This window comes from Acomys russatus, chromosome 32 (genome assembly GCF_903995435.1).
Source record: "Acomys russatus chromosome 32, mAcoRus1.1, whole genome shotgun sequence".
In the NCBI taxonomy this organism is placed as follows: Eukaryota; Metazoa; Chordata; class Mammalia; order Rodentia; family Muridae; genus Acomys; species Acomys russatus.
In genome coordinates this window covers 17678170-17704255 of record NC_067168.1, presented here as the reverse complement: position 1 = coordinate 17704255, position 26086 = coordinate 17678170, and the positions used below count along the sequence as shown (strand labels likewise).

General features: G+C 47.3%; 1 protein-coding gene and 1 pseudogene across 1 annotated transcript in view; one reads left to right on the top strand and one right to left on the bottom strand.

Moving 5' to 3' along the window:
- The first annotated feature begins 4652 nt into the window (after positions 1-4652).
- Positions 4653-26086, top strand: part of Tbc1d2b (TBC1 domain family member 2B) — a 68198-nt gene continuing 46764 nt past the window's right edge. Inside the window, exon 1 of the mRNA XM_051140761.1 lies at positions 4653-5019. Coding sequence (XP_050996718.1) covers positions 4663-5019 — 357 coding nt within the window. The 5' untranslated portion in view covers positions 4653-4662. The remainder of the gene's footprint in view (positions 5020-26086) is intronic.
- On the bottom strand, positions 20686-21117 carry LOC127184429 (dynein light chain 1, cytoplasmic-like; annotated as a pseudogene).

The following is a 26086-nucleotide window of genomic DNA, read 5'->3' as shown; positions in this document are numbered from 1 at the left end:
CTGGGGTCCTGTGCAGGGGACTTATATATGACTGAGAACTCCTCTTGTGGCATGTGAGCATCTTGACCAGCTTAGGCTCAAAGACAGCACGTAGTTTGAGGCTTCTCTCCTTCACAGGAGAAACTGGCTGGCAATGACCCCCAGGATGTGTGTTCCGCGGGGTTTGCCCAGGGACTAGCCTCGTGTGAGTAAGTTCATTTCCCAAATTTCCTCTTTTTGGTAAACAGTGGCTACTTCCTTCTGGGTGGCCACTTCCTCCTGGTCACTAGGTTCCAGGAAGCTGGCAAGGGCAGGAACTCACATGGCACAGATGACAGGCCCTCTGACTCCAAGTTTAAAATGAGAAAAAAAAAAAAAAAAAAAAAAAAAAAAAAAAAAAAAAAACGAAGCTACATTTGTTTGGTTTGCGCTTTACATAAACTGTAACGAGTTTCCAAAGTGAAGGTGAAAGGAGGTACGAGAAAGAATTGGCCTAATATCCTAGATGAGACAAGGAAATCATGAAATTAGCAGCAGCCTCGAGTGGCTTAGAGAATGGGTGACATAGAGGAACAGGCCTGGTCAACTTGAATTTGGAGTTGATTACAGAGGCCTCAGCAATTCCCCTGGCTCAGGGGGATCCAGACTTTCCAGGGACCCCTGCCAAGATGACCCTTTCCGTCACCACTGGGTGTCTCAGGCCTTCTGTTCAGCTTCTTGAGAGAGCCACCTTCTGGCAGGGGCCAAGTCAGTTTATCCATATATGCTCAGTGACCCAGTATCCTGGTATGCAGGCTTTTGAAGGCCTGGTAAAATATCTGTTGCATAAGGAAAATGGCAGCTCTGTTGATAGATGCCTGTGCCTGCAGCCCTTGGGAGGCAGAGTCAAAAATATAAGTTCTAGGCTAGCCTGGGCTTCACAGAGAAAACCTGCCCTGCCGTGCAAAAGGCAGAAAGAAAACAGAAATGTATTGACTTCAAAATCTACAAAGAAGGCCCAAATCAAAACTAATAAACATTTACTTAAGTATCTGTAAGTAAAGTGCAACATTATCTCCACGCCTTACTCTTGAAAAGACCCTGTAGTTTTTTTTTGCTTTTCAGTTGGCCATGAAGCATATTCATTCTTAGGAAATCATAGCCAGGGGCTGGAAAGATAGACCCAGTGGTTAAGAGGACTTGATGTTCTTGCAGAAGACCAGGATTCTGTTTCCAGCACAGATGTGGTGGCTCACAACCATCTGTAGCTCTAGCTCCAGGGGACTCAACCCTCCCTTCTTCCTTCTGCCGGCACCAGGCACACATGTGGTACACATGTATACGTGCAGGCAGAACACTCATCGATGTAAAATAAAATAAACAAATACATTTTTAAAACTCAAGAAGGAAATTAAAATGAACAGCTCATCATACTGAAGCATCAAGAACATAATTGTGAATGTACCATAGAACTTTTTAAACTGTTATTCCTGTGTATGAGTGTCTTCCTGGATGTGTCTGGGAAGTGGACTTATGAGCCACGTGGGTGCTGGAAATCAAATCTGGGACCAGGTGCTCTGAATCACTAAGCCGATGGTCCTCAACTTGCAGGCCTCGACCTCTTTGTGGGGGAATCACATGACCCTTTCACTGGGGCTCTGCATGTCAGGTATTCACATTAAGATTTCCAACAGTAGCAAAATTACAGTTATGAAATAGCAATGGAATAATTTTATGGTTTGGGGTCACCATGACATAAAGAACTGTATTAAAGGGTCTCAGTATTAATAAAGTTGAGGGCCACTGCTCCAAGCCATCTCTCCAGCCCCAGTCTTTGAACATTTTTATAGCCAAATTTTGTTAACATTTGCTGTGGAACATGAGAGCATTTCAGCATGTTTACTACGATATAAGATGTGGCCTCCAAAAGGAAGATGGCCAGGAGGCCCAGAAGCACTAAAGTGGGCCCACCTCATGCAAAGTGAATTCAGGTGCAGCAGAGTGGGGCCAGGACCAGCTTGGGACCCCTTGCCCAGTACTGTCTACCTGCTCCAGCCTGCCAGTGGAGGCTTTCTCCCTGGGAGGAGGCTCTCTCCCTCTGCCCAAGAAGGATGTCATCTCTATATTTACCAGATGTCTACTTCCAAGGGACATCCACACAACCTGAATCTGTCCTCTAAGACAGCAGCCCACTGACTAAGCTGAGGCGGGCTGTATCCATCTGCCTCTCACATCTCAGCTGCACCAGATGGACTTTTCCCAGCTCTTCCTCTTTCCACAGTATTTCAAAGTCATACTTCATCATGACTGCCTTCTCCACAAGCCAATTAGTCATAGGCCCTAGTATCCACAGAGTGAGGCTCAAACGGAACTTGGCTTTCCTCACTCCCTAGGGCAGCCCAGCTGGCATGCAGCGCAGAGGTCTCTAGTCTACAGTGCAGGTAGACCAGACGAACTGATAGATTTCCCTCTGGGAATCTGCTTACAGGACAAGAGGCAATGCTAAAGGCACAACGACAATAGTAATAACAACGGCAGTAAGTAAAAGACTGCAGCAAAAAGAGGTTAACCAGCTTGGCCTAAGCTCCAAATAGGTGGTCTACTGCTGGTGTCCTTGTCTTTTCCACTGTGTGTGTGTGTGTGTGTGTGTGTGTGTGTGAGAGAGAGAGAGAGAGAGAGAGAGAGAGAGAGAGAGAGAGAGAGAGAGATGCAAAAGGAAGGGTATGCAAAGGCTCTGCAGTTAAAAGCACTAGCCGCTCTTAAAGAGGACTTCGGCTTGGTTTTCAGCACCCACATGGTAGCTCACAGCTGTCTGTAACTCCAGTTCCATGGGATCTGATGCCCTCTTCTGGTGGGGCATTTGATATGGCCTCGCAAATATAACTAGAAAATCTATTTCTCATTGAAAAAAAAAAAAGTGAGATTTGCACTTACTGTTCCTTCTGCTGCCAATGCTGTCCCCTCCCCAGTCTCTGATTACCTTTCTCCCTCCAGTCACTCCTTTGACCAACTACAGAAGTAGCTTGCCTTCATCTTCCTCTACAAACTCCATCCTCTTACCATGCTTTTTTTTTCTTTTTTCTTTTTTTTTTTTTTTTTTTTTTTTTTTTTTGAAGTATTTAAAAATACCTTGTGAGGTTGTTGTGAGGGTTCAAATGAGTTAATAAAGAAAGCACTGGGAGGCTGGGTGAGGCTGGCACACTCTTGTAATCTTAGCTCTTTGGAGGTGGAGGCAGGAAGCTATCTCCAGCTGCATATCAGCCTAGGCTACACTGTGAGAGACAGTCTCAATCCTGCATTCCTCACACCCCCAAGTGATCACTGGTAAGTTGTATCTTAGGTGGGGTTTCTCTTTTGGTTTTGTTTGTTTGTTTGTTTGTTTTTGTTTTTTTGGGTTTTTTTGTTGTTGTTTGTTTGTTTTTGTTTTGTTTTCGATACAGGGTTTCTTTGTGTAGCCTTGGCTGTCCTAGACTCACTTTGTAGACCAGGCTGGCCTCGAACTCACAGTGATCTGCCTCCCGAGTGCTGGGATTAAAGGTGTACACCACCACTCCTGGCTTAGGTGGGGTTTCTATCGCTGTAATAAAGCACCATGACTAAAAGCAACTTGGGAAGGAAGGGTTTTTTTTTGTTTGTTTCGTTTTGTTTTTCGTCTTGGCTTTTGTTTTTGTTTTCGCTTTACAGATTGCAGCCCCTCACTGAGGAAGTCGGGGCAGGAACCTGGAAGCAGGAACTGAACCAGAGGCCTTGGAGGACTGCTCCTCGTGGCTTGCCTCTCATGATTTGCTCTTCATAGTTTCCCCGGCCTGCTCTCATGTGCCATCCAGGACCACCTGCCCAGGGGGGGTGGGCAGCACCCACAAAGAGCTGGCCCCTCCCACATCAATCATCGATTAAGAAAATGCCCCCATAGACTTACCTACAGGGCACGTCTGTAGAAGCATTTTTTTTTTTCAATTAAAATTCCTTCTTTCCAAAGGACTGTAGCTTGTGTCAAGTCGACAAAACACTAACTAGTACAGTGGTAATATTTTAAGCCGCAAGCATTATTTGCGGGTCATAACAGCATTTATGCAGCAAAACTGTTGTTCTATTTGTCTGCCTTTTAAAATGTGTGCACTGTAGTTCTGCTTATTAGAATATATGGCTTGTCACTGCCACGTATCCCAGTGTTTGAATTCTACACAGAACACCCTTCATATTTTTTTTAAGTCAACGAACAAACCAGGATTTAGAGAGGCAGTAAATACGTTGGCTTCCATTCACAAACTCTACAAATATTTACCGAACACCCACACTGTACCAAGCAGCAGGCGCTCTCATTTTCTCACTTTCAGCCTATGACTGGCTGGGCATAGATTTTAAAAATCCAAGCTTATTTAGAGTTTAGGGAAGTGTTAAGTGAACCCTCCACAGGCTTTGAAAACCCCTCTCGTGGAATCAGTGCTCTTATAAAGAAACAGAACTTTGCTTCCTGGCTTAGGGTGGACCTAGGAGCCTCAAGAAAAGTAGAGGTCCGGGGAGGAGCCAACCCGGGTATCTAAGGAACCTCGTCTCCCCACGCTGCGGGGGCGCGGCGGGGGTGGGACTACAAGTCCCAGACTGCTCAGCGCGCCGTGGCCCTGCGGAGGGCGCGGCGCGGGGAGGTGGGCGCTGCGGCGGCGGCCCGGAGGCGCGGGTCGCAGGCGCCGGCGGCGGCGGGCCATGCCGGGGGCCGGGTCCCGCGCGGAGGAGGGTGGCGGTGGCGAGGGAGCGGCGCCGGGAACCGGTTCGGAGGCCGGGGCGGTTGCAGGGCGGGAGCCCTCGCGGCTGTGCGGCTACCTGCAGAAGCTCTCCGGCAAGGGCCCGCTGCGCGGCTATCGCAGCCGCTGGTTCGTGTTTGACTCGCGCCGCTGCTACCTCTACTACTTCAAGAGCCCGCAGGACGCTCTGCCACTCGGCCACCTGGACATCGCCGACGCCTGCTTCAGCTACCAGGACCGCGATGAGGCTGCGGAGCCGGGAGCCGACCCACCCACGCACTTCCAGGTGCACAGCGCGGGTGCAGTTACTGTGCTCAAGGTGGGACGATCGCACCCAGTGCCCACTCGTGTCCTGCCTGCAGATTTTCCCCTCCACCTTCCTTACTTCCTTGCCCCAAAGGCCTCCTCCTATCCTGCCCAAGCCTCCCTTCGCCACTGCCCACTCTGATTCCTTCCTCGTTCTTATCTTTTATGCTTTACCTGTGCTTAGACTATGAGGCTGGGGCAGGGTTGGGGGTTGTTACTCAGGCTGATTTTGGACACTTTCACCTATTATCTCCCAATACGTCCCATTTCGTGTCCACCCTCACCATCCCTTGGATGCTCTGGGAGTCCCTCCCACAGTTGAAGGCTTCCATCCTCCATCCCTGCCTTTACAACTCTGCCTGTGACCCTTAGGTTTGTCCGTTGGGTGACCACTCTGTGCTTCAGCTGCCTGCTCTGTAAAGTGGGGACAGCAGTAATAGCTATTTCATAGCGTTGCTTTGATTAAGTCACTTCTACTCTTAAAGTGCTCAGTGAATGTGGTGTGTTTAATGCTATAGCCAGAGGCAAGTGATGCAGAGTCCTTGGAGATAAATTACTACAGCCCCCTCCAGAGAGGTCAGAGATGCCCCAGCTGTGCTCACTTGGTAGTGCCTGTTTTCTTGGTTCTTCGGAAAGGTGGGAGGGGTCGCTGCAGCTTACGGGGGAGGCGTCCTTAGGCTTCCCCAGAGAGACTGAGTATTAGAGGGTTGGCAATGGTCACCGGTCCAGGGGCAGCTTTTACTGATTCTGGGAGTTCTAGACGCCTGGACCTTGACATCTCCTAGGAGTTGCCCTGTTTAGAGCACCCTGGGGGTCTGGGCCCTGGCCTAGCGTCTGGGCAGCCTCTCACACTGGGGCCTTGCTCTCTGCTTAGTTCCCTGAGTCTCCACCCTCTCTCTTTTTCTGGCGTCTCTTCCGTGTTGCAAGCTGGGCTTTCTCCAGAGCAACAGGGCTGGGCTTGAAGCAGCAGCTCTCTCGCAAAGCTGGCCAAGTGGAGAGCAGACTAGTCTTGTGAGCATACAACTGTCCCAGAGATCTGCCGAATTCGACACAGCTGGAGCTGTTCGCTGAAGCCGTTTCTCCGGGCTTTGTCCAATCAGCAGAGTGGGAGTGGGGTGGGGGTGGGATCTCTTTGGGCCCCTCTTTTCCTTCTCTGAGCAGCATAAGATGTTTCTCTAAAGGAAGCCAAGCAGGCTTGCAGTTCAACTTGAGGTAACTTAATGTCTGTGTAAACTTGGGACTGACTCCAGACTTTCCACAGGGAGTTTTGTCAGAGGCAGACGCTTGTCCTCTGAGTTCATGTGGACCGTGGTGAATTTCCGGTGGAATTGCTTGTTAAAAAAGAAAACTGAGCTTCCTGTTTTAGATTTTTCTCAGATAACTTTAGAACCCTCTCCGGACCAGTTCTTTTATTTTTAAAACATCGGAACAATGGCAGTGTCTGCGTAAGTGGAGCTACAGTGCTTAACGTTAGGGGTATGGCTTTGGACTTGGGTGGACTTGAACTTGCAGCCTGAGTCATCCGTCATGTGCACCGGACAAATTTTTATCACTTCTCTGTCTAGTTCCTGCTTTGGTCTGATGTGGATTTTACCATTGGGAAGCCTTGTCAGAGGGACAAGCCCTGGTTTCAGGCTGGAGCGTAACTCCAATAGGAAGATAAGTTTGCGGGAGGAGGTGGAAATCCTGGGTGCTGTCCTTTTCATCTTAGACTTTGGCCATAGCTGTACCGGGTTTGTTGTGCCCTACTTATCTTTTTGTAACCCAGGCTGGCCTTAAACTCACAGAGATTCACCTACCTCTGCCTCCTCAGAGCTGAGATTAATTAAGGGTGTGTGCTACTACACCCAGCTCAGATTTAAACATTTTTTTTAATTTAAAAATTTTTTTACATGTATAAATGTGTGTGTGTGTGTGTGTGTGTGTGTGTGTGTGTGTGTGTGTGTGTGTTTATGGTTCCTGCAGGAGCCAGAGAGGGTACCTGAAAAACTGGAGTTACTTACGCTTGTGAGCTGCCATTTGCGTGCTGGGAACTGAACCTGGGTTCTCTGTGGGAGCAAGTTCTCTTACCCTGTTAGCCATCTCACTGGCTCCCTGAGACTGTTTGGTTTTGCCATTTTTGGGGGGGGGTGGAGTGGGAGGAGCATATTCACATATAGGTTACTGACCCACCTGATGCCCTTCTAGATAGAATTCCACAGGCTTCATGAATCTTCATGCTGAACTTTTGTGACTTATTTTCATTTTATTTTATGCCTGCATTTACGTAAGTGTGCCATGTTGTGTGCTGTGCCCGAGGGAACCCGAAGAATGAATCCGAGCTCCTGGAAGCAGAGTTACAGACAGCTGTACAGACAGCACCAGATAGGTGCTGGGAACTGGCCCCAGGTCCTCTGCAAGAGCAGCGAGTCCTGCTGACCACTGAGCCATTTCTCCAGCCCTCCTGCAAGACAGTTGTTTATGTAACATTCGAGAACAGTGACAGGATATCTGAGTGTTGGCTCTCGATAGAAATGGTGGGAGTGGAAAAGGGCGAGGCTCACCAAAAGGAAAGGGGTGGCTTTGTTTGCAGTGCATTTTAAGAAGCTGGGAAGGTGGATAAAGTGCTTAAGAGAAGCTTAATTTGATCTCCAGCACTCAAGTAAAGCCGGGCATGGTGTTAGCGTACCCAGTATCAGGTTGAAGAGAGCCAGCTGGAGCTCCCTGGCTAGCCAGTTTAGTCAGCTGGTGAGCTCCAGGCTTAGGGAGAGAGACCCTGTCTCAAAACATAAGAGTGACTGAGGATGACACCCAACATCGGTCTCTTTTCTGCACTCACAGTTACTGGTACGTACACACACACACACACACAGACATACATAGATACATATATACACTTCAGGGCACAGTAACTGCTTTGGGTCTGCTGGAGTCAAAGTGTTACATTGGAAATGCTGGAGAGTAGCAGTCACCTTCTTTCTCGTGTGATCTGATTCCTTTGAGCACAGAGACTTCACAGGAGGGCTGCCCGCCCACAGGCGAGACCCTGGCTTCCAGAGAGCTGGCGAGGATTTAGCCCTGCTTCAATTCAAGTGCGCGTATAGCTGCAGGTGCCATTTCTTCTGAAAGAGATGAGTTAAGAGGAGAAGAAAATCAGTGATGTGCTTAGCACCGTATCATGTGTTTCCTATTTAAGCATGTCTCAGCGTTCTCTGGAGAAGCCGTGGCTTTGTTGGGCTTTTTCAGAATGCCTTCCTGCTGAAGTCTTAATGAAAGCTGAGACTGGAATTTTTTTTTTTGGTAAACTCCTCCATTCTTAAAGTCAGGGATCTGGTCCAGAGTTCTATTTTACAGATGAGGAAAAAGAGGCCAGAAAAGGGGCTGGGGTTTGCCTGAGATCACGAGGCTAAAGTCAGACCATCTGAAAGCAGAATCTCTGGAAACAGGGAGTGTCCCACTTACGTTATCTGTTTTGGCTAACCTCGATCTCCAGACTTGGGGTACTGTTTGTTTTGGATTAGGTAAAGGGTAGTGGCTTTTCCGCCTTTGCTGTGTTTTGGTCAGTCTTTTTAATGCAGTGAGGGCCTGGAGCATTGTGCTGCCTGGCTCTGCTAAGGATGGATGCACATTAGTTTTGAGCAGAAACTGCCACAAAGGCCTGGAAAAGAGGCAGATGCTTCCTGTGTGTTGTGCATAGGGTGCGTGCAAGAGGCTTCTTTCTTAACTTCCCTGGGATCAGAGGCATGGAGAGATTTTTGGCTTGAAGTGGTAGTTGGGGATTTTAAAAAAAAAAAAAAAAAAAAAAGCATGTGACTGGATGTGGGAAAAGTTTGGCTAACCCTGCTCCGGCTGAAATCTGCAGTCCTTGGAGCAAGACACATCACCAGATCATCAGACTGGCCGCGAGTTGAATTCCCCTCCCTCTTTTCCACTTGGTTGTAGGCATTTGGTGCTCACATGGATGCGTGTGTTGCATGTTGGTTCCCGAACCGCATGTAACTGAGCAAGTATGCATGCCTATTCTTCATCCCATTGTGTGGGGGAAAGTGCCCATTCCCTCGTGTTGAACAGCTCTCAGCTTAATGATGAACATTTGTTAGTGTGGCTAATGACAGTGTGCTTGACTCAGAATAGATGTGGCAAAGCAGCCTTCCCCGCTGAATGGTTTCGCTGAGCTGTTCTGCATTCAGGCATCTGTGCGAGGTCTTGAAGCATTATTTAAATCTTAGATGTGGGAGTGTGGCTTTTCATAGATTTGTTATGGTTTGCCAGGTAGTCGGTTCCTTAAAGGTGAGCACCCGTGTTCACCCCGCTCCAGTGGCTCTCTGCCTCCTGCTGCCTCTCACATACCTCCTTGCTGTGGAGGGTCTCTACCATGCAATGGCTAGACTAGCTCTCTGCACACTTCTCAGGACAGTACCTGGCATAAAGTACGCGTGCAAAAGACCCAGTGAAGAGCCCTGACTCTAGAGTATTTGGGAAGTGGAGCCTTCATGAATGAGGTTATGTCCCTTACAAAGATTCCGGAGAGATTATTTGCCTCTGTAAGGTCAAAGCATAAAAGTGTCCTTCTTTAAACACTTAATAAGGACCGATTGTGTTATTTACACTCAGGTGGTGGCAAATCACAGATTCACAGGCCCTTGCCCTTGGGCAGCACCATGATTTGGAATGTTTTGGCTTTCAGAACTGTGAGGAGTAAATTTCTGTTTAAGCCACTCAGTCTATGACATCGCCCTCCCCATCATCTGCATGCATGATGTGTATGTGTGCACAGCACATACATGTGAATGCTCTTGTAAGCAGAAGCCGGGGGACATTGGGTGTTTTCCTTTACTGCTGTCTGCTTATTCCCTTGAGACAGGTTGCCCACTGAAACGAGCCGGTAAGTTCCTGGGATCTGCCTCTTCGTGCTACTTTCACCCCCACCCCAGTGCACACACGCACACGCGCATGTGCACGCCCGTTCGAGTTACAGACGTACACAGCCATGCCCACGTTTTCATGTGGGTGCTAGGAACTCAAACTCAGATCCTCATGGTTATATAGCAAGCACTGAGCCATCACCCTAGCCCCAGTGTATAACTCTATTATTTTCAGTACTGAAACTAAAGCCAGGAGCCCAAGCAGCCCTCTGTTAAGTGAAGGAGTAGTCATCCCCAGTACCCACGGATCTTAGCATGACCTCTGGCCCTTTAGAAGGGATTGTCTAGAACATTCAAGTATACAGGTGTTGTAAAAGCATGTTTTCCACATGTAATCAAAGTGGCTGCCATTCAGTAAAAGGCCAGTAAATATCGCAGATAGTAGGATTCCAGAAAAGGGTTTTGATTCAGCCTTCCCCAGAAGAGTTTGCTGTCAGTCCTTGGTGGGGAGGTACTTGTGGTATACTTCTTGCCATAGTTTGGATCTAGAGACACTGTTTTAGCAAGGACAAACTTTTATGGAAAGGGCCACATAGTAAATACTTGAGGTTGCATAGGCCATGCCATCTGACATCATTGCTTTATCCTGTCAAACTAGTCCAAGTGCAGTCATGAGCTGGTATAGCTAGATTCCCAAGATTTGAATATAATTCATATAGTATCCTTATGTCACACAAAAGATTTTTCTTCTGATTTTCTCAACCATTTAAAAATGTTAATTTTTGAAACCTTATTGCTCTTAGACAACACAAAAATAAATAGCAGCTAGCCCTTAGGTGGGAGGACTCACACAGTACAGGACCATTTTGAGACCCAGCCATGTCCCCTTTACTTCACCCTGTGATCTTCGTGTTTATGGCAGTAAGCTGGTTGTCTTAATCCATTTGGACTGCTGCAACAATGCCCTCTAGACTGACTAGCTTATAAATACCAGAAATGTATTGCTCACAGTTCTAGAAGCTCGAAAGTCTGAGCCCAAGGTGTGGGCAGATTTAGTCTGCTGAGAGCTCACTGTGCTTTGCAGATTATGCCTGCCTTCTGCCTGGGTCCTCACATGGCAGAGCTTACTAACCCTCTACACTTTCAAAATAAATCCTTTCAACCCACCTTACGCCCTCATTTTTTTCCCTTGACATACAGTGTCATGTAGCCCAGGCTGGCCTTGAGCGCATAGGTAGCCTTGAAGTTCGAGTGGTAGGAGTGGAGGGATGTGCCACATGTGGTTTGTGTGCCCCAGGCTTCATGCATGCTAGGTAAGCATTCTACCAAGTAAGCCACGCCCCCTGCCCTTAGGTCTTTAAAAAACAAAAGAAACGGAGGAATTACATTCATCAAAGCCTGCTTGATGGATTGTAGAGTGTGTGTGTGTGTGTGTGTGTGTGTGTGTGTGTGTGTGTAGAACAATACTGTAAGCAAAGTGATGTGTGAAGACTCTACATTCATGGTCCCTTCAGCAAGAGTGCATCTTTCCAGCACAGGGCTTCCTTTGAAGGGATCCTTTTATTCCGTAAAGGCGGACAGGAGTCCACGCCCCCAGGTATAACAGCAGCAAAAGCAAAAGTAATTCTTGAGTCCCTGAACAACTCAAGTTGGAGATGGAGCCAAGCACGTCCTAGGACTTGGAAGGCCATTTGCTCAACCTCACCATACAAAGTTGCACGTGTGTGCCAGTGCGATGAATCTTCTCCCTCAATCTGTAAACATAGGTGGAGCCTGGAGATAAGAGGTGTGACGAAGGAAGGCTGTTTCTAGGTAGCCTTGTGTCAACTCCCAAACACCTCTCAAACCAGGAAGATGACAGTACTATCAACAAAAAATCTGAGTGTTTCTCGTCGGGGTCTTTTCTGGTGACTTAGACTTGCTGTACTTGATCTGCCCACTGACCTTCCTGACACGTCTTGTTGCAGAGGGGAAAGGACAGTTTCCTAATCAAGCATTAGGAAATCTGTGTTCCAGCCTCAAGCCAATTTGTTCTTTTATTTACCAGGCTCATTGGAAGAAAGGCACCTTTTTCACATGCAGGACAAGTGAGTGAGCTTCTCTGACTACTGCCAGCCACAGCACTTAGACTTTAGTTTTGTTGTCCGGGAATTCTCCTGAGATAAAGAATGTGTTAAGAGATTAGACCCTAGCTGGGTGTGGTGGCAGTGCACGCCTTTAATCCCAGCACTCAGGGAGGCAGAAGTAGGTAGATTGCTGCAAATCCAGCCTGATCTACAAAGTGAGTCCAGGACAGCCAAGGCTGTCTTGAAAAACCCAGATAAATAAATAAATAAATAAAGTGAGCTTAGGCCAGGAGTCAGGCTTCTTCCTGTGGGTGAATCCTGCCTCTGCGGCATGCTGTTGAGCAAGAGACTCCAGATAATGATGGTTCCTACTTCATCAGCAGTCCCTGGAGGTCAGATGGGTTAACTTCCAGGAAGTGTTTGGGCAAGGCCTGCGACATTACTGTCATCATTATAAAATGAAATGTTAAGTGCACAAACGGGTAAAGAAAATGTGTTGCAGTCTGAGGTTTTCTTCAGTCATGACGAGTTAAATTATGTCATCAGAAGGAAAATGAGGTGGAGAACACACATGCTAAGCAAAATAACATGGACTCAGAAAGAAAGAGCGTTGTATGTGCAATCTAGAACTGAAAGATTATGTGTGTGTTTGTGTGTGTGTAAATGACCATATGTGTAGAATATATATAAGATTATATATGTAGAAAGGGAACTACTTGGGAAGAGGAAGGGAATCAGTGGTAGGGGGACAAAAAAAGTAATGGAGGGAAGATGGAAGTACCTGCTATACACGTATGAGATGTCATAATGAAACCCGTTGATTTTTATGATGCAACGAGTATACGCTGCTATAGAAAATGTAAAACTTTTAAAAAGTATATAAACGCAGAGTTGGAGATATCTCCAACAGCTTCTGTTGTTGTGATAGCTTGGGAGGACCTGTCCTACCCTGCCTGCCATCTTGAGGCCTTCCTCATGGTCACCTTCACTACCTGGGTGTTTCACATTTTTTTCCTCCTATGGACACTGCCAGTTCATTTCCCCCTCCAAGATAACTGTTTCCTGAGAAACAGAGTGGGCACTGTGGAGGTTTGATTGAGAATGGGCCCCATAGGCTCATATATTTTAATACGTTGTTCCCCAGTTTGTAGAACTGTTTGGGAAGGATTAAGAGGTGTGGCCTGCCCAGCACTTGGGAGGCAGAGGCAGGCGGATCGCTGTGAGTTCGAGGCCAGCCTGGTCTACAAAGCAAGGCTACACAGAGAGACCCTGTCTCGAAAAACCAAAAAGAAAAAAAAGGTGTGGTGTTGGAGGGGGTGTGTCCCTGGGGGTGAGCTTTGGGGTCCCAGATGCCCACGTCATGCTTAGGTAGCTCGCTCAGCTTCATGTTGTTATCTCAACATGCAAGCTCTCAATTACTGCTCCAGCGTTATGGCTGCCTGTCTGCTGCCGTGCTCCCCTCCAGGATGGTCACAGAGTCTATGAAGCCCCAAATTAAATGCTTTCTTTTATAAGAGGCCTCAGTCATGGTATTTTGTCACAGCAACAGAGCATTAACTAAGAAAAGCACCAAGTGTACTTGGTGCTGACTTCCACCTGGGATCTGAGGGGAAGGCAGGTGTCTTGGTTGAAACATTTAACCATCAGCCACTGGTTGCAGCCCTCCCATCTCTAACCAGAACAGACTAAAAATGGTAACCCTCTCCCTCCCAAAAGGAGAGAGGAACCCCGCTGTTATAGAAATGATTCTCAGACTGGGAGACGGAAAGAAGTGTGATTAGGAATTTGGAGTTTGGATGTCCAGAGACATCAGAGTGGGATTTTTCCCTAAATCCTCACGGGCCAGGGCCCCGCTGGCTTTGGTTTGCTTTCTTAGCATGCCTGCAGGTCCTGGAGAGTTGGATGGTTTGTCCCCTGATGCTGTCAGATCCTCTCCTAGTCTCTAAGCTCTGAGTCCCACAGGAGCACGAGAGTTTCTTGTATAGTTCCCACTGTGTTTCTATTGCTTTAGAAGGGCGTCAGGTACCCAGTGGATACTCAGGCTATGTTTGCCAGCTAAAGGACTGCTTCAAGCCCTCAGCTTCTCTTGTAGAGAGTAGGTATGGGTGCAAGGGTATGTGCTCTCATTTCCTGGTAAGTGGAAGACTTGTAGTGTCCATTTATTCAGCAAATGCTTTTGTATAATATCATGTCCTAAGCATTATGCATCCTTTTACATTTTGTCCTTAATGTGTATGACTATTTTGCCTGCATTTATGTGTGTGTACCACCTGGGTGCCTGCTGAGGATAGAAGAAAGCACCAGATGCCCAGGAATTACAGTTACCCTTGGTTGTGGGCTGCCATGTGGGTACTGGGAATTGAGCACAAGGCCTCTAGAAAAGCAGCCAGTGCTCTTAACCACTGAGACATCTCTCAAACTCCAGTGTTGTGCATCTTGATGTAAATATATCAGTGATTTTTTTCCCATTGATTTAAGAAAATATAGTGTTAGAACTTTAAAAGTAATTTGTACCTGTTATGACCCAAGAATTTCAAGAATCTTGCAAAGCGGCCATATTTGTTTGCATATGTCAGAACTGGGAGGTAAATACCAAATGTCTGCTTTTTTAGTTCTGGCATAGTTCTGGCATTTTCTCTGTAGAAAATGATGGGGAACCCCTGGGACCTGCCTATGTCTGTCCCTCCACCAACCCTGGGGTTGCAGGCATATACATGCCTGGATTCCGACTTACGTGCTAGGGATCCAAACTCAGATCGTTTCTGCTTGCACTGCAGGCACTTACCTAACACTGAGCCACTTCCTCAGCCTCCATCTAATCTCATCAAGAAAATCCCTGGAGAAGCTGGGCCAGGAGAGTTAGGCTCTGGTATAATTGTGGAGCTGCTCCAAGACTTAGTACCTCTCGGGTCTGCAGAAACGCCTCAGGAAAGTGAGAGTCTGCATCTTGTAATGAGGTTTCACCCTGTGCTATGCTCAGCTCTTGCAGAGCTTGTGTGGAGAGCAGGAATGAGGAAAAGAAGAAGCTTCATGTACTGGATCTTTTGGCCCCCCTCTCCTCCTCCCTTCCTCCTCCCCCCTTCTTCCCCTTCTTCCCCCCTCCCCTCCCCTCTTCTTCCTCTCCTCCTCCTCCTCAGCAGTTTTCTCTGGACCAGTCCAGTGGGAAGAGCAGCCTTCCCTGCAGCAGAGTGCCCCCAGCCAGCCCTGTGTGGCTGAGTGTCCCTGGCTGGAGGAGGGTATCAGTGTTATCAGGATGTTGATCTTGGATTAAAGGAATTACTTCTAGGCAGCAGGCCCAGTTGTGTTTCCCTTTGTTGCTCTGTGATATTCAGGAAGACTGCCCTTAGGGAGGGTAGCCTTTGTAAATGTGATTGTAGCTAGCCACTTCCCCTGCAGACAGGCCTTACAGGGCAAGGTCCTGATGGGTACCAGCTGGAGTCAGCTATCCCCTCTAGCCCATGGAGCTTTCTCCTGTGTTTACACTGCAGTGCAATCAGGGCACTGTCACTAGATGGCTCTTTGATCTGGAGGAGGTCATTTGGTGTTGGTACTCTCTGCCCGTTGCCCTTCCCCTGAATATAAACACACTGATTCCCAGTGCGACTTAGTCTTAGAGCTAAAATCTCCCCCATACACATGGTCTAAGCTGTTAGATGGTATTTGATTGACATGTATATCCATTATTAGGAAATCAGGCTTATGCTCTTACGGTTTTGTACAGATACACACTTGTACATTCAACTATTTTAAGTTGGGCATAAGTTGAAGAAGCTTAGTTTCATGGAGTTTAGAAATGAGCAGCAGAGATTATAAGCTTCCAGTGGGAGCTGAATAAACAAGCAGTGATGGGTCTACGCCCCATCCCTCTCAGGTGCCTTTGTGATACTGGATCCACCCATGGAAACAGGCCGTTAGCTAGAGTGATGCCTCTACCTAGCCTTAGGAAGGGAGCTTTACAGTTTGCCAGACCTCACACATGTGCTGTTCCAGATATAATGTGCTAGTAAGACTTCTCCTGTCCTTTGAAGACATGTGGCTTCCTCAGAATAGTGCTCCTGGGAGCTCCAGCACTGTCCGGGTGGGGTTCCTGCCCTCCTGGAGATTCTGCTGTGCTTGGTAGGCCAGTGTGGGCCTCAGGAGTCTACATTTCCTGTGGCGTCCCTGCCCTTCTGTTCTCTGGCTTCTCACCTGCTCTCTGGGTCATGGGTGACTGTTCCTTTTGGTCCTGTTTGATGGTGGTCATGACACATGTGTAGAGGTCACAGGACAACTTGGGACTGCATAACTCTCCTTCCATGGCATGGTTCCAGGGATGGAACTTAGATCGCCTTCTCTCCGGCCTTTGATGGTAAAACGGAAAGAGCAGGCTGCTGCGTGGGCGGAAACCCATGAAGTGTGAACTCTTTACTCTCGGGTTAGCACTCTGTGGTTTGTAGCTGCAATCGTCTTTGCATTCTGGGTTTCTATGCCCTGGAAGGAGGCAGTGTTAGAGCAGGGCTGTCTAGCGGGCACCCTGGCCGAGGCCACAGGAGTTCTTAACTTGCCCTGGCTTTCACTGATTTTGCAATGGCAGAGTCCTTAGAATGTAGCTCTCTGGTCACTTGGAGGCTTCCTGTGCTCCCTGACTCTGAAACTGAAAGCAGTTGACAGGCTTTGCCATTTCCTGAAAGGAAGAACAGGCGCAGGGAGTGGCCTTGTCATCGCCTGCATCCTGATGAGCTTTGCCTGGGTGGGCAGCCTGGGCTGAGAGGCTGTGATTCGGCCAGCCCCTCACAGGCTGGCCATGTCTGCTGCATCCCATGGCTTCATACTTCCCAGCTCTTCTCTGGTCTGCTAGTGGGCTTTATTTTAAGTTCATCCATCGCCTGCTCGTGCCTCTTCCCTGCAAAGCAGGGTCCTACTGCACCCCAGACTGGCTAGAAACTCACTGTGTAGCCCATGCTGGCCAGGCTCTCAACAGTTTTGCTGAATGTGGGATTAGAGGTGTGAGTCACTATACCTGGCTACCATCTATTATGGTATTAGTTAAAGGTCCTTTAAAAATTGCTTTTCTCTCAAGATTGTTTTCTAATATGGAACACCTCACAGATTGGCTTGTCATCCCTTCGTGCGGCCATATCAGTGTTCTGTGTCAGTCTCGTTTTAGTGTTCAAGCCGCCCAAGCTTGCACAGTGTTTGCCCCAGCTCTGGGGACAGCAGCACTCCCCAGCTGGCCACCCACCAGAGTAGGTCAGAAAATGGAACCATCTAGCCCTTGAAAAGGATTCGAGTTCAGCTAGTTAGTGTCATAAGACAGATGAAAATGCTAATCTTAATTAGCAATTTAAAGACTTAACAAATGAGAATTTACTGTGTTTCCTAAATGTATGGAGTTTGTGAAATTGCATCCTGTCTTCCAAAGAGCTGGAGACCCAGTATTAGCTGCCTTGACCTCTTACTTGAGTTCAAACAGACGATTTCAAAAATCTTCCAAGGGAAAAACACGTATTTTTCCATTAATGTGGAGCCCAGTCCATTGAGATTGTTTCTAGATTGTTGGGTTTTTTTTTGTTTTTTGTTTTGGGTTTTGTTTGTTTGGTTGTCCCCCCCCCCCCCCGCCCCACCCGAGACAGGATCTCTCTATGTTAGCCTTGGCTGTCCTGGACTCACTATGTAGACCAGGCTGGCCTCGAACTCACAAAGATCTGCCTCCGCCTGCCTCTGCCTCCCGAGTGCTGGGATTAAAAGCATGTGCCACCACGCCCGGCCTGTTTCTAGACTCTTAGTGATCTTGAAACACTCAAGAAAAATTGGAAATCATTGTTGGTTAGATTTGGGGTGTTGTCTACCATCCATATGGACTTTTTGTAGTATCAAGCATACAGTTTTTATTGCACATGGGGAAGTACTTTGGAAATGAGTATATCCTTTCTTAAGTTTCAGAATTGAGTTCCTTCCCATGAGCAGCCATTACAACCTTTAAGAACTGTGGGCAAAATCTTTCATGTGGTTTATACGGCCTCCCACGGAGCATGAAGATTTAACCCATCTGTTCGCGTGTTCTCCTGCCTGTGACTCATGTGTTACCATTAGCTCTGCTGTTACACCATATAAATGTGGTGGGACCTGACCCTCTGGGGTAGAATCCCGAATCCAACCTCTTAAGCAGATCCGAAGCCATCCTCATACATAGCACATCGGAGAAATGAAAGGTTGGCTCTGCAGGGGACATGGGTGGCCACATAGATGGTTGTCTCTGAGCTGGTTTTGGGGAGGTGGTGTCATGGGAGCAGAACTGTCCTTGCTCCTCCATTGTGTGGAAGGAGGGTCATGGTCCTATAGAGGGTAAGCAGTGTGGGTACTATGCCCGGCCAAATGACTTGGCATTTGAAAACGTCCAAGGGTTTTAGACATGGGATGGGTATAACTTCATTAACTAGGGGACAGAAGAGGGTTTGGAACAGGCAAACTAAAAACACCCATCCAGTTGGAGGGCCTGCTGCAGAGGCTTGGTCAGGGCATCTGTAGTGGATGTCAACATGTTTTTGTTTTGATCTCAAGTGTGGGATGGGGAACAGACTTGGGAGAGAGCATGTGATGTTCATCCACTTTGTAGTGTCGAGCCACCTCATATGGGGGCTTGGTTTTTGAAAGCTGAAACACATCCTAGTGCAGACTCTGAGAGGAGATGTATATATGAGCCCCAAACAGGAGGCTGTGGCTTTTTGGGTCTTGGTATTGTTTGGCTATTCACTGCTCCACACGCTCGTAGAGAGACTGCTCCGGAGAACGCTTCAGGGCTCTGGGCTCTGGCTGCTGTTCCAGGTTCCAGCAGCAGCTTTGGTTGAATTGCTGGTCTGCTGAAATCCTGCCAACTATGCCAGGGGAATCGCTCCAAGGAACTGAGTATTAAAAAGGTCTATTTCTCTGGTTCCCATAAACCTTCTTTCTCTCCTATCTAGGGTAGGTGGGTTGGAAGAGAGGTATATGCATTAAAGAACCCCAAATAAAGTAGGTTTGGAAAAGGTGAATCCTACAGCATCAGCAGACCTGATGGGCCTGCTCTGTGTGGACGCTGTTGCTGTCTTCTCTGTGTCTGTTTAAATATGGCCTTATGATTGCTTGCTGCTCTCTGTTTTTATTTTATTTTTAAACATTATTTTATTTTATTCTATGTGTGCAAGTGTCTTTGCCTGCTTGTATATCTGTGCACTACATAAATGCCTGGTACCCTCAGGTGTCAGAAAAGGGTGTTGGATTCCCTGGAACTGGAGTTACAAATGGTGATGTGCTACCATCTGGTGCTGGGAATCGAACCCATGTCCTCTAAAAGAACAACAAGGCACTCTTAGCCACAGCCCTGCTGCTTTCTAAACCAGGTCCTTGGATTAGGACTGTGGCTGCAAGCATCCAGTGAAAGCACCCTATGGACTGGTGGTCTTATTCTCTCAGTCTCAGAGTACCACGCCTATACCCCAGAATTGAGCCTTGTGCACTCATGAGTGCATGGCCTCTGGTGTGCCCCTAAAATCCGCACCCTCGTGGGGTTTTAAATTGAACGTCAGTGTTGTTTGAGGTCATCAGCCTTTCAGCATTTGGGGAAAGCCATAGAGGAACTTCTGTTTCCTGCTGAAGTACTGAGAATGGAGTTTGTCTTGGGCACACTGTCATCCTCCTCCTCCTCCGGAATGGGGCATGCAGACTCGGTTTTGGATCTGACAGTGAAGCAGGCTGTGAGAGCTTGGTAAGCACGATGCCCCAGAACGTGAGCAGAGCGCCTGGTACCTAACACCCTGGAGTGGGAGCCTAGTGTGATCTCCATTTCACCAGTGAGGCATCTGAGGCTTGGGGAAAGGAGGTCCTGGCCTCCCATCAGCTGTCAGGTGGTGAAGCAGGGAATGTGCAGGCTCCGTGGATGGGTACATGCTGCTGTTGTGGGAGAGTATTGCAGGCTTAAATGACTGTGTAGAACAAAAGCTCAGTGAGTGGCGTTGCCAGCTAACATGCTAACATTGTAAATGCAGAGATTCCTGTTTTTTAAAGGAAATTGGTGTATGTATTTGTGGGTAGAAAAATGTTCAAGAAGCAGTACACCCAAGTTTTGGGAGGGACCATTTCTGGCATTGTGGTTATCCAAATTCTTCATCGAGGTTTTTTGTTTGGGGTGTGTGTGTGTGTGTGTGTGTGTGTGTGTGTGTGTGTGTGTGTGTGTGTGTGTTGTCATTATTATTGACATTAAAGTCTTAATTTGGGACCAGAGAGATGGTTTAGTGGCTAAAAGCACTTGTTGCTTTCAGAAAGAATGTGAGTTTGGTTCCCAGCACACACGTGGCAGCTCGCAACCATCTCTAACTCTGTTCCAGGGGATCTGACACCCTCTTCTGACCACCACAGGCACCAGGGACATACTTATATCTACAAAGTAAAATAAATCTAAAAAAAAATCCCTGGAGTCTAAAATGTACTTTCAGGCTAAACACTTGGGAGGCAGAAGACCTCTGAGTTTTGAATCTAGACTGGTCTACAGAGAGAGGCCAGGCCAGCAAGGGCTACATGGTGAGACCCTGGGGGCAGGAGCAGGGCAAAGGGTATTTAAAATGTACTTTTTTTCCTTTTCTCTAACAGGTTTATTTTGAAAGGAATGGCATATGGGAGAAAAAAAAAAACAGGGTACAGAACTAAGGACTAGAAAATAAATACAAATGTAAGCTGTTTGCTAATTATTTTATAACCACAAACTCATACAGAGATGATGCCCTCCTGTACAAAACAACAGATTCAAATGAGGTGTTCCCTTAGCAAGGCTGAAGATTCAGTCTCTCGCATTTGGAAGTTAGGATGCAGTCCTTGTTTTTGGATGGATCACTGGGTGTTTGGCACAGTCCATGATTTTAACCGGATTTGAACAGAAGAATGGCCACGTGACCCAGGTAGAAGTAGATGGAGTGTTTGGTTTCATGTGTCACACAGCTACCGAAGTTCCACCCCACAATGCCCTGCCAGGTGGGGCTGTGCCTCTTGTCAAACTCCTTCTTGATGTGGGCCTTTCCTATGTTGTACTTCTTCAACGCCCTGAGTAGCGCACTCCACCGAGTCCTGTTGCGTCTCTTCTGACACTGCAGTTTTGATCACCGCCTTCTGGTCGGTCGTGGTTACCATGGAGCAGGGGCCAGCAGGCTCCTGCCACTCAAGCAGCTGAGAGCTAGTCGCTACCGCAGCCATGGTGCATCTGTAAAATGCACTTATATAGACTGCCCTGGGATCAAGCTGAGCAAGGATTTCCTGCCCTGACTCCACATCAGACTCCAGTTTGGAAGCTCCTTAGGCTTCTTCCCAGTTTATTTCTGGCATTTTCAGTCGCACATTTTCTTTGCTTGCTTACATTGTGGCTTTAGAAAGACTTTCTGATCCAAGGAAATAGAAATGAGGTAACATTTCTTCCACGTCACTAGTGACTGTCAGCCTCGAGCTGGCCCTGTAGAGCTTTTAGGGGAGAAGCAGCTGGTGGCTTGCAGTTTGAAGTCTGTCCTTCTAGCTGTCACTTCAGGGCTCAGCTCTAAAGGAGTGTCCTGTCTGCCTTACGCACTGCACCACAGCTCACATCTGGGCAGAATCGTGCTCATCTGAGGAGCAGACCCCACTGCTTCCTGTCCAGGCTCTCTGCCGAATCCTCCCCCTAGGCGTCTCTACTCTGCTACATGGCTCTGTAAGGCCAGGTATGTCTTCATCTCCTTAAAAATGCAGTAGAAATCTAAGTATCTCTTGCCTCAAGAGGCAGAAGGAAAAAAACAGCCTTAATTATGTAGACACTTTCTTGTAACTTCATGAATTTTATTCCATTCATTAATTTAGCAAGTTCAACTAACTTGCTCATCTAATTATTTGTATTCAGTTTGAGGTAATTCTCCACTATGACAGGTCTCTCATGTAGGTTATAATTCTTGGTGATTTTCTGTCCAGATGTTTGACTGGTTGTCAATGCCATTATTCAATAGTTCAGTCTTTCTCCACTGGTTTGATTTGAATTGTTATTTAAATACTTGATTACATATTTAAGAATGTTTTTTATTTCCCAGCAGTATATATTTTTGCTCTAATTATTATGGCTTTATAATATAATAATATAATATGGTAGGACAGACTGAACTGTAGATGAGTTTTACCGTCTTTGCTTTGAATTTGGACTAGACTTTTTCAGTCCATAGAATGAAGGATGTCTCAATTATATAGCTGGGCTCCCCCACATACCCCATTAATCTCTAAAACTGTTTTATTCAGAAAGCAGCCAGTCTGCGAGGCAGTGGAGTCACATGCTAAAAAGATCTGTCTTTGTCTGACCTCCAACAAGCTGAGCATTTTATGTTGGTCATGGTGAGCGTGTGTCTGGTTGTTTGTTGCTAGATAAAAGAAAATGCTTGCTTTCTGAGCATCTCAGCAGCCGGAGTCGATTAGGTCTCCTTAAAGTCTGTGCCCCTAATCCTCACTGCTAGGGTGAGGTCCTGGCTAGTCACTAATCTACGCGCCACTGTCCCCTTTTCATCTTTAGGGGCTCTTGGGATGAATTCCTTGGAATGGGCATGGGTCAGACAACTATTATGATTGTATGTGGACGACAGAGCGAGGAGGTGAGAAGGGAAGGAGAGAGACAGACATATGCAGCACATGTTCAGGGATGCATGTACGTGTATATTCATACAAAGACCAGAGGACAATAATACCTGTTATCCTTGGGTGTTTTCCACCTTTTCTTTCTCCTTCGTGTGTGTGTGTATGAGAGAGAGAGAAAGAGAGACAGACAGACAGACAGACAGACAGACAGACAGACAGACAAGGTTTCTCCTTGGCCTGAAGTAGGTTAGACTGGCTGTTCAGCAAGTCCTTGGGAACCTCTTTGCTCCGTCTCTCCAGCGCTGGGATTACAAGCATCTGTTGCTGCTGCTGCTTCCCTTTTTCTTTTCCTTCCTCTTTTTTTTTTTTTTTTTTTTTTGTAATGTGGGTTCAGGACATCAAACTCAGGTCCTCATACTTACAAGGCTAGCACTTTCCCAGCTGAACCATCTCCATCTCCACAGCCCTCTGTATCAAGTTTTGATAGGTGAACATCCTCTGCTGGAGGGCTGGAGCTCCAGGGAGTGGACAGCTGAGGCGAGGTGGTCACAAGTAGACTGTGGTGGCAGGTGAAGTCTAGCTCCCTGGCTTTGCTGCTAAGTCCTCAGCCAGGCTCTCCAGCAATGTGTCCTACTGTGGTAGATCCTTAAGAGAGGCCTGCTGAAAGATTTCTACAGTTAATGACATAAAAGTCTAAGGCAAGCAAAGGGACCAGTAAGTATTTCGTTTCATACAATATATAGTATATGTGGCCTGTCAATATAGAAAATGGCCAATAAATTCTCTTGCCACTTCCAATTTGTTTTAATTTAAAAAGGAAATTTCTTGGGATTAAATGATTTAGTATAGTATGATTTTGAGCACCAAGTGAAAAGCTGGCTGGCTTGGAGGGAGGATGGTCCACAGGGTCCATGAACGGCACAGAGGGCCAGAGCCTGACTCATCTCTGGGTGAATGTGCTTCTGGATTCAAGGCTGTGCTGGCCTAGGCATGAGAACTTGCAGCAGCTGGAGCATCACATGGCGCTCCTTAGGCAGCTGTCAAGCATGGTTCCTCCTCAACAGAAGGGCATGCCACTCTCTGTTCTCTGAATGGGCACTTCATATCACGGCTCTTAAACGCATTAGATGGCTACTATGCCAGAGTTGTGCCCACACAGCCCTGTCTCTCACATCCACCCAGCTGTATAGGAGACAACCAGGGTGCTTTCCCAAGATGCTTGGTGTCATCTTTTATATGGGGATCAGTGCTGTATTCTAGCTGGCATTTGGGCATTCTTGAGACAGCAGCAACAAATGAACATAAGAAACCAGGCACATGCCTGCCTTTTCTTCTGTGTTCAAGGCACCAAATTCTTTGATCCAATGAGACCAGCAAGCTCAGCTTGTGTCTTAGAGAACAACAGAAAAGTACCTAACACTTCACACCCCTTCTTCTAGTGCCTACAGTCTTTCTGCCCCTTCTTTTACATTATTCCCTTAGTCCTGGAAGGGCTAAGAAAATGGCCCACGTTTGGCTTTGCACTTTATAATGATTTATCTTCAGCACTTGGACCGCTTATGAATCTTTGCAGTCCCCACCGCACACTGCAAAGGAGAAGCTTCTCTGAGCACAGCTGACTGTGGACAGACACGCCATGTCCATTGATTCCTAGATTGTCTGTGACTATGTGTGTGTGTGTGTGTGTGCATGTGTGTACGCACATTCACATGTGTCAGCATGTGCATGCGGAGGCTCCGTGTTGCATCAGATGTCTTTCTTGATCACTGTTGTGTAGAGAGGCAAGATCTCACACTGAGCCCGGAGCTCACAGATTCCATCTAGTCTGGTGGGCCAGCTTTCTCTGGGAAAGGATATTGTCCCTCTCTCCACCTCCCCACCCCAGGTGCTGGAATTACAGGCAGCTGCCACACTTTTTACATGGCTTTCAAATGGATTCTGAAGAGTCAAACTCTGGACCTCCCACTTTGCACAGCAAGTGTTTTCCCCCTGAACCATCTCCCTGGCCTTGATTTCTAGATTTCTTTTTGAAACACAGTTAAACCCTGTTGGTCGCCATCTCTAGGTGGCTTTGCGTTGCCTGGTTGACCGCTTCTGGGCTGGCCATCTTGGGTTCTCTAAGATAGCAGGCTGAGCGAGCCATGGGGAACAAGCCAGTAAGTAGCACCCCTTCATCGCCTCTGCTTTGCTCCTGCCTCCAGGTTTCTGCCCTGGCTTCCTCAGTGATAGACTGTGGTCGGGACAAGTAAGCTGAAGTTAGCACCTTCCTCCCAAGTCACTGTTGTCTAAGGCACTGTATTCTGAAGCTTACAAGCCTTCGGGTCCTCATCTTTGGCTTCCTTTCCCTCTCTTTACCTGGGCTGCGTGCCTTGGGACCTTCTGCAGCGCCGTTGCCTCCCCTGATGCCCTTGCTCGTAGCTCTCAACTTCTCATGGAAGCTATTGGTTTTCTTTTCTTCCCAACGGGCCAGGCTCCAGTTCTCGATAGGTGCTCAGTAAAAGTTGTCGAGTGAGTGGGTGAAATGAGTGCTTGGCTGATAGTTGAAAGAATTTTCCATCAATGCTCAGAGATCCTGCAGAACATGTCTTTCTTTACCTTGGGCCAGGTATGCAAATGTTAGCACAAAAGAGCCGAAGGCTAGAGTCACCGTGGCTGGGGTTGTTCTAGATGATAATAGTTTGGCCTCCGGGCGTATCACTTGGCATCAGATATGTGTTACCTGTGACCCAGGAAGCACTGTGTCTGAAGTCTGCACACCACAGTGGATGCCAGCCAGATCAACACAACAAAATTCCCACAGGTGTGACATAACATTTTTCTTCTTGCAGGGGGTCAGCCTGGAACTATGTGGCCAACACTGTTTATTTGCATAATTTGGTTTTCTTGTATCTTGGTTGATTGTATTGCACATATGTGATGTGTGTAGTATGTGTACAGTTATGGTGGTCTTTGTGGGCTCACATGCTTGTACAGGTCCTGGAAGGGGACATTAAGTGTTCTACTCCGCCACATTCTACCTTATTCCCTTGAGAAAGCAGGTCTCTTACTGACCAGGCTGGTAGCAAAACCCTCCTGACTGTGCTTCCCCTCCTCCCAGGCATGGTGGTATAGGCAGCCACGAAGGACCGGGCCTGGCCTTTTACATAGGTTCTGGAGATTCGAACTCAGGTCCTCTTGTTAATGCAGGGAGAACTATTACCCACTGAGCCATCTCATCAGCCCTCAACTGATTTTTTTTTTTTTAATGTACTTATCGTTGCAGCATGAAATTCACTCTTTGGGCATAAAGTTCCATGGATTTGGACCAGTACATAGAATCCTGACTGTACCATAACGATAGTGATATGGGATAATCCTGTCATCCCTGTTGCTCTGCTTTGCCCCTTTGTAGTCAGTTCCTGTTTCACTCTCAAGCCTAGAACCCCCACATTTATTTCTGTCCATGTAAGTTAGCCGTTTTGGTTGTTTGAAGACATATAATATGTGACCTTTGTGATCTGGCTTCTTTCGCTTAGCAGTAAGCAAATAATATTCATATGTTTTGTGAATCCACAGTTTGCTCTTTTCGTTTTGCAGCTCTGCC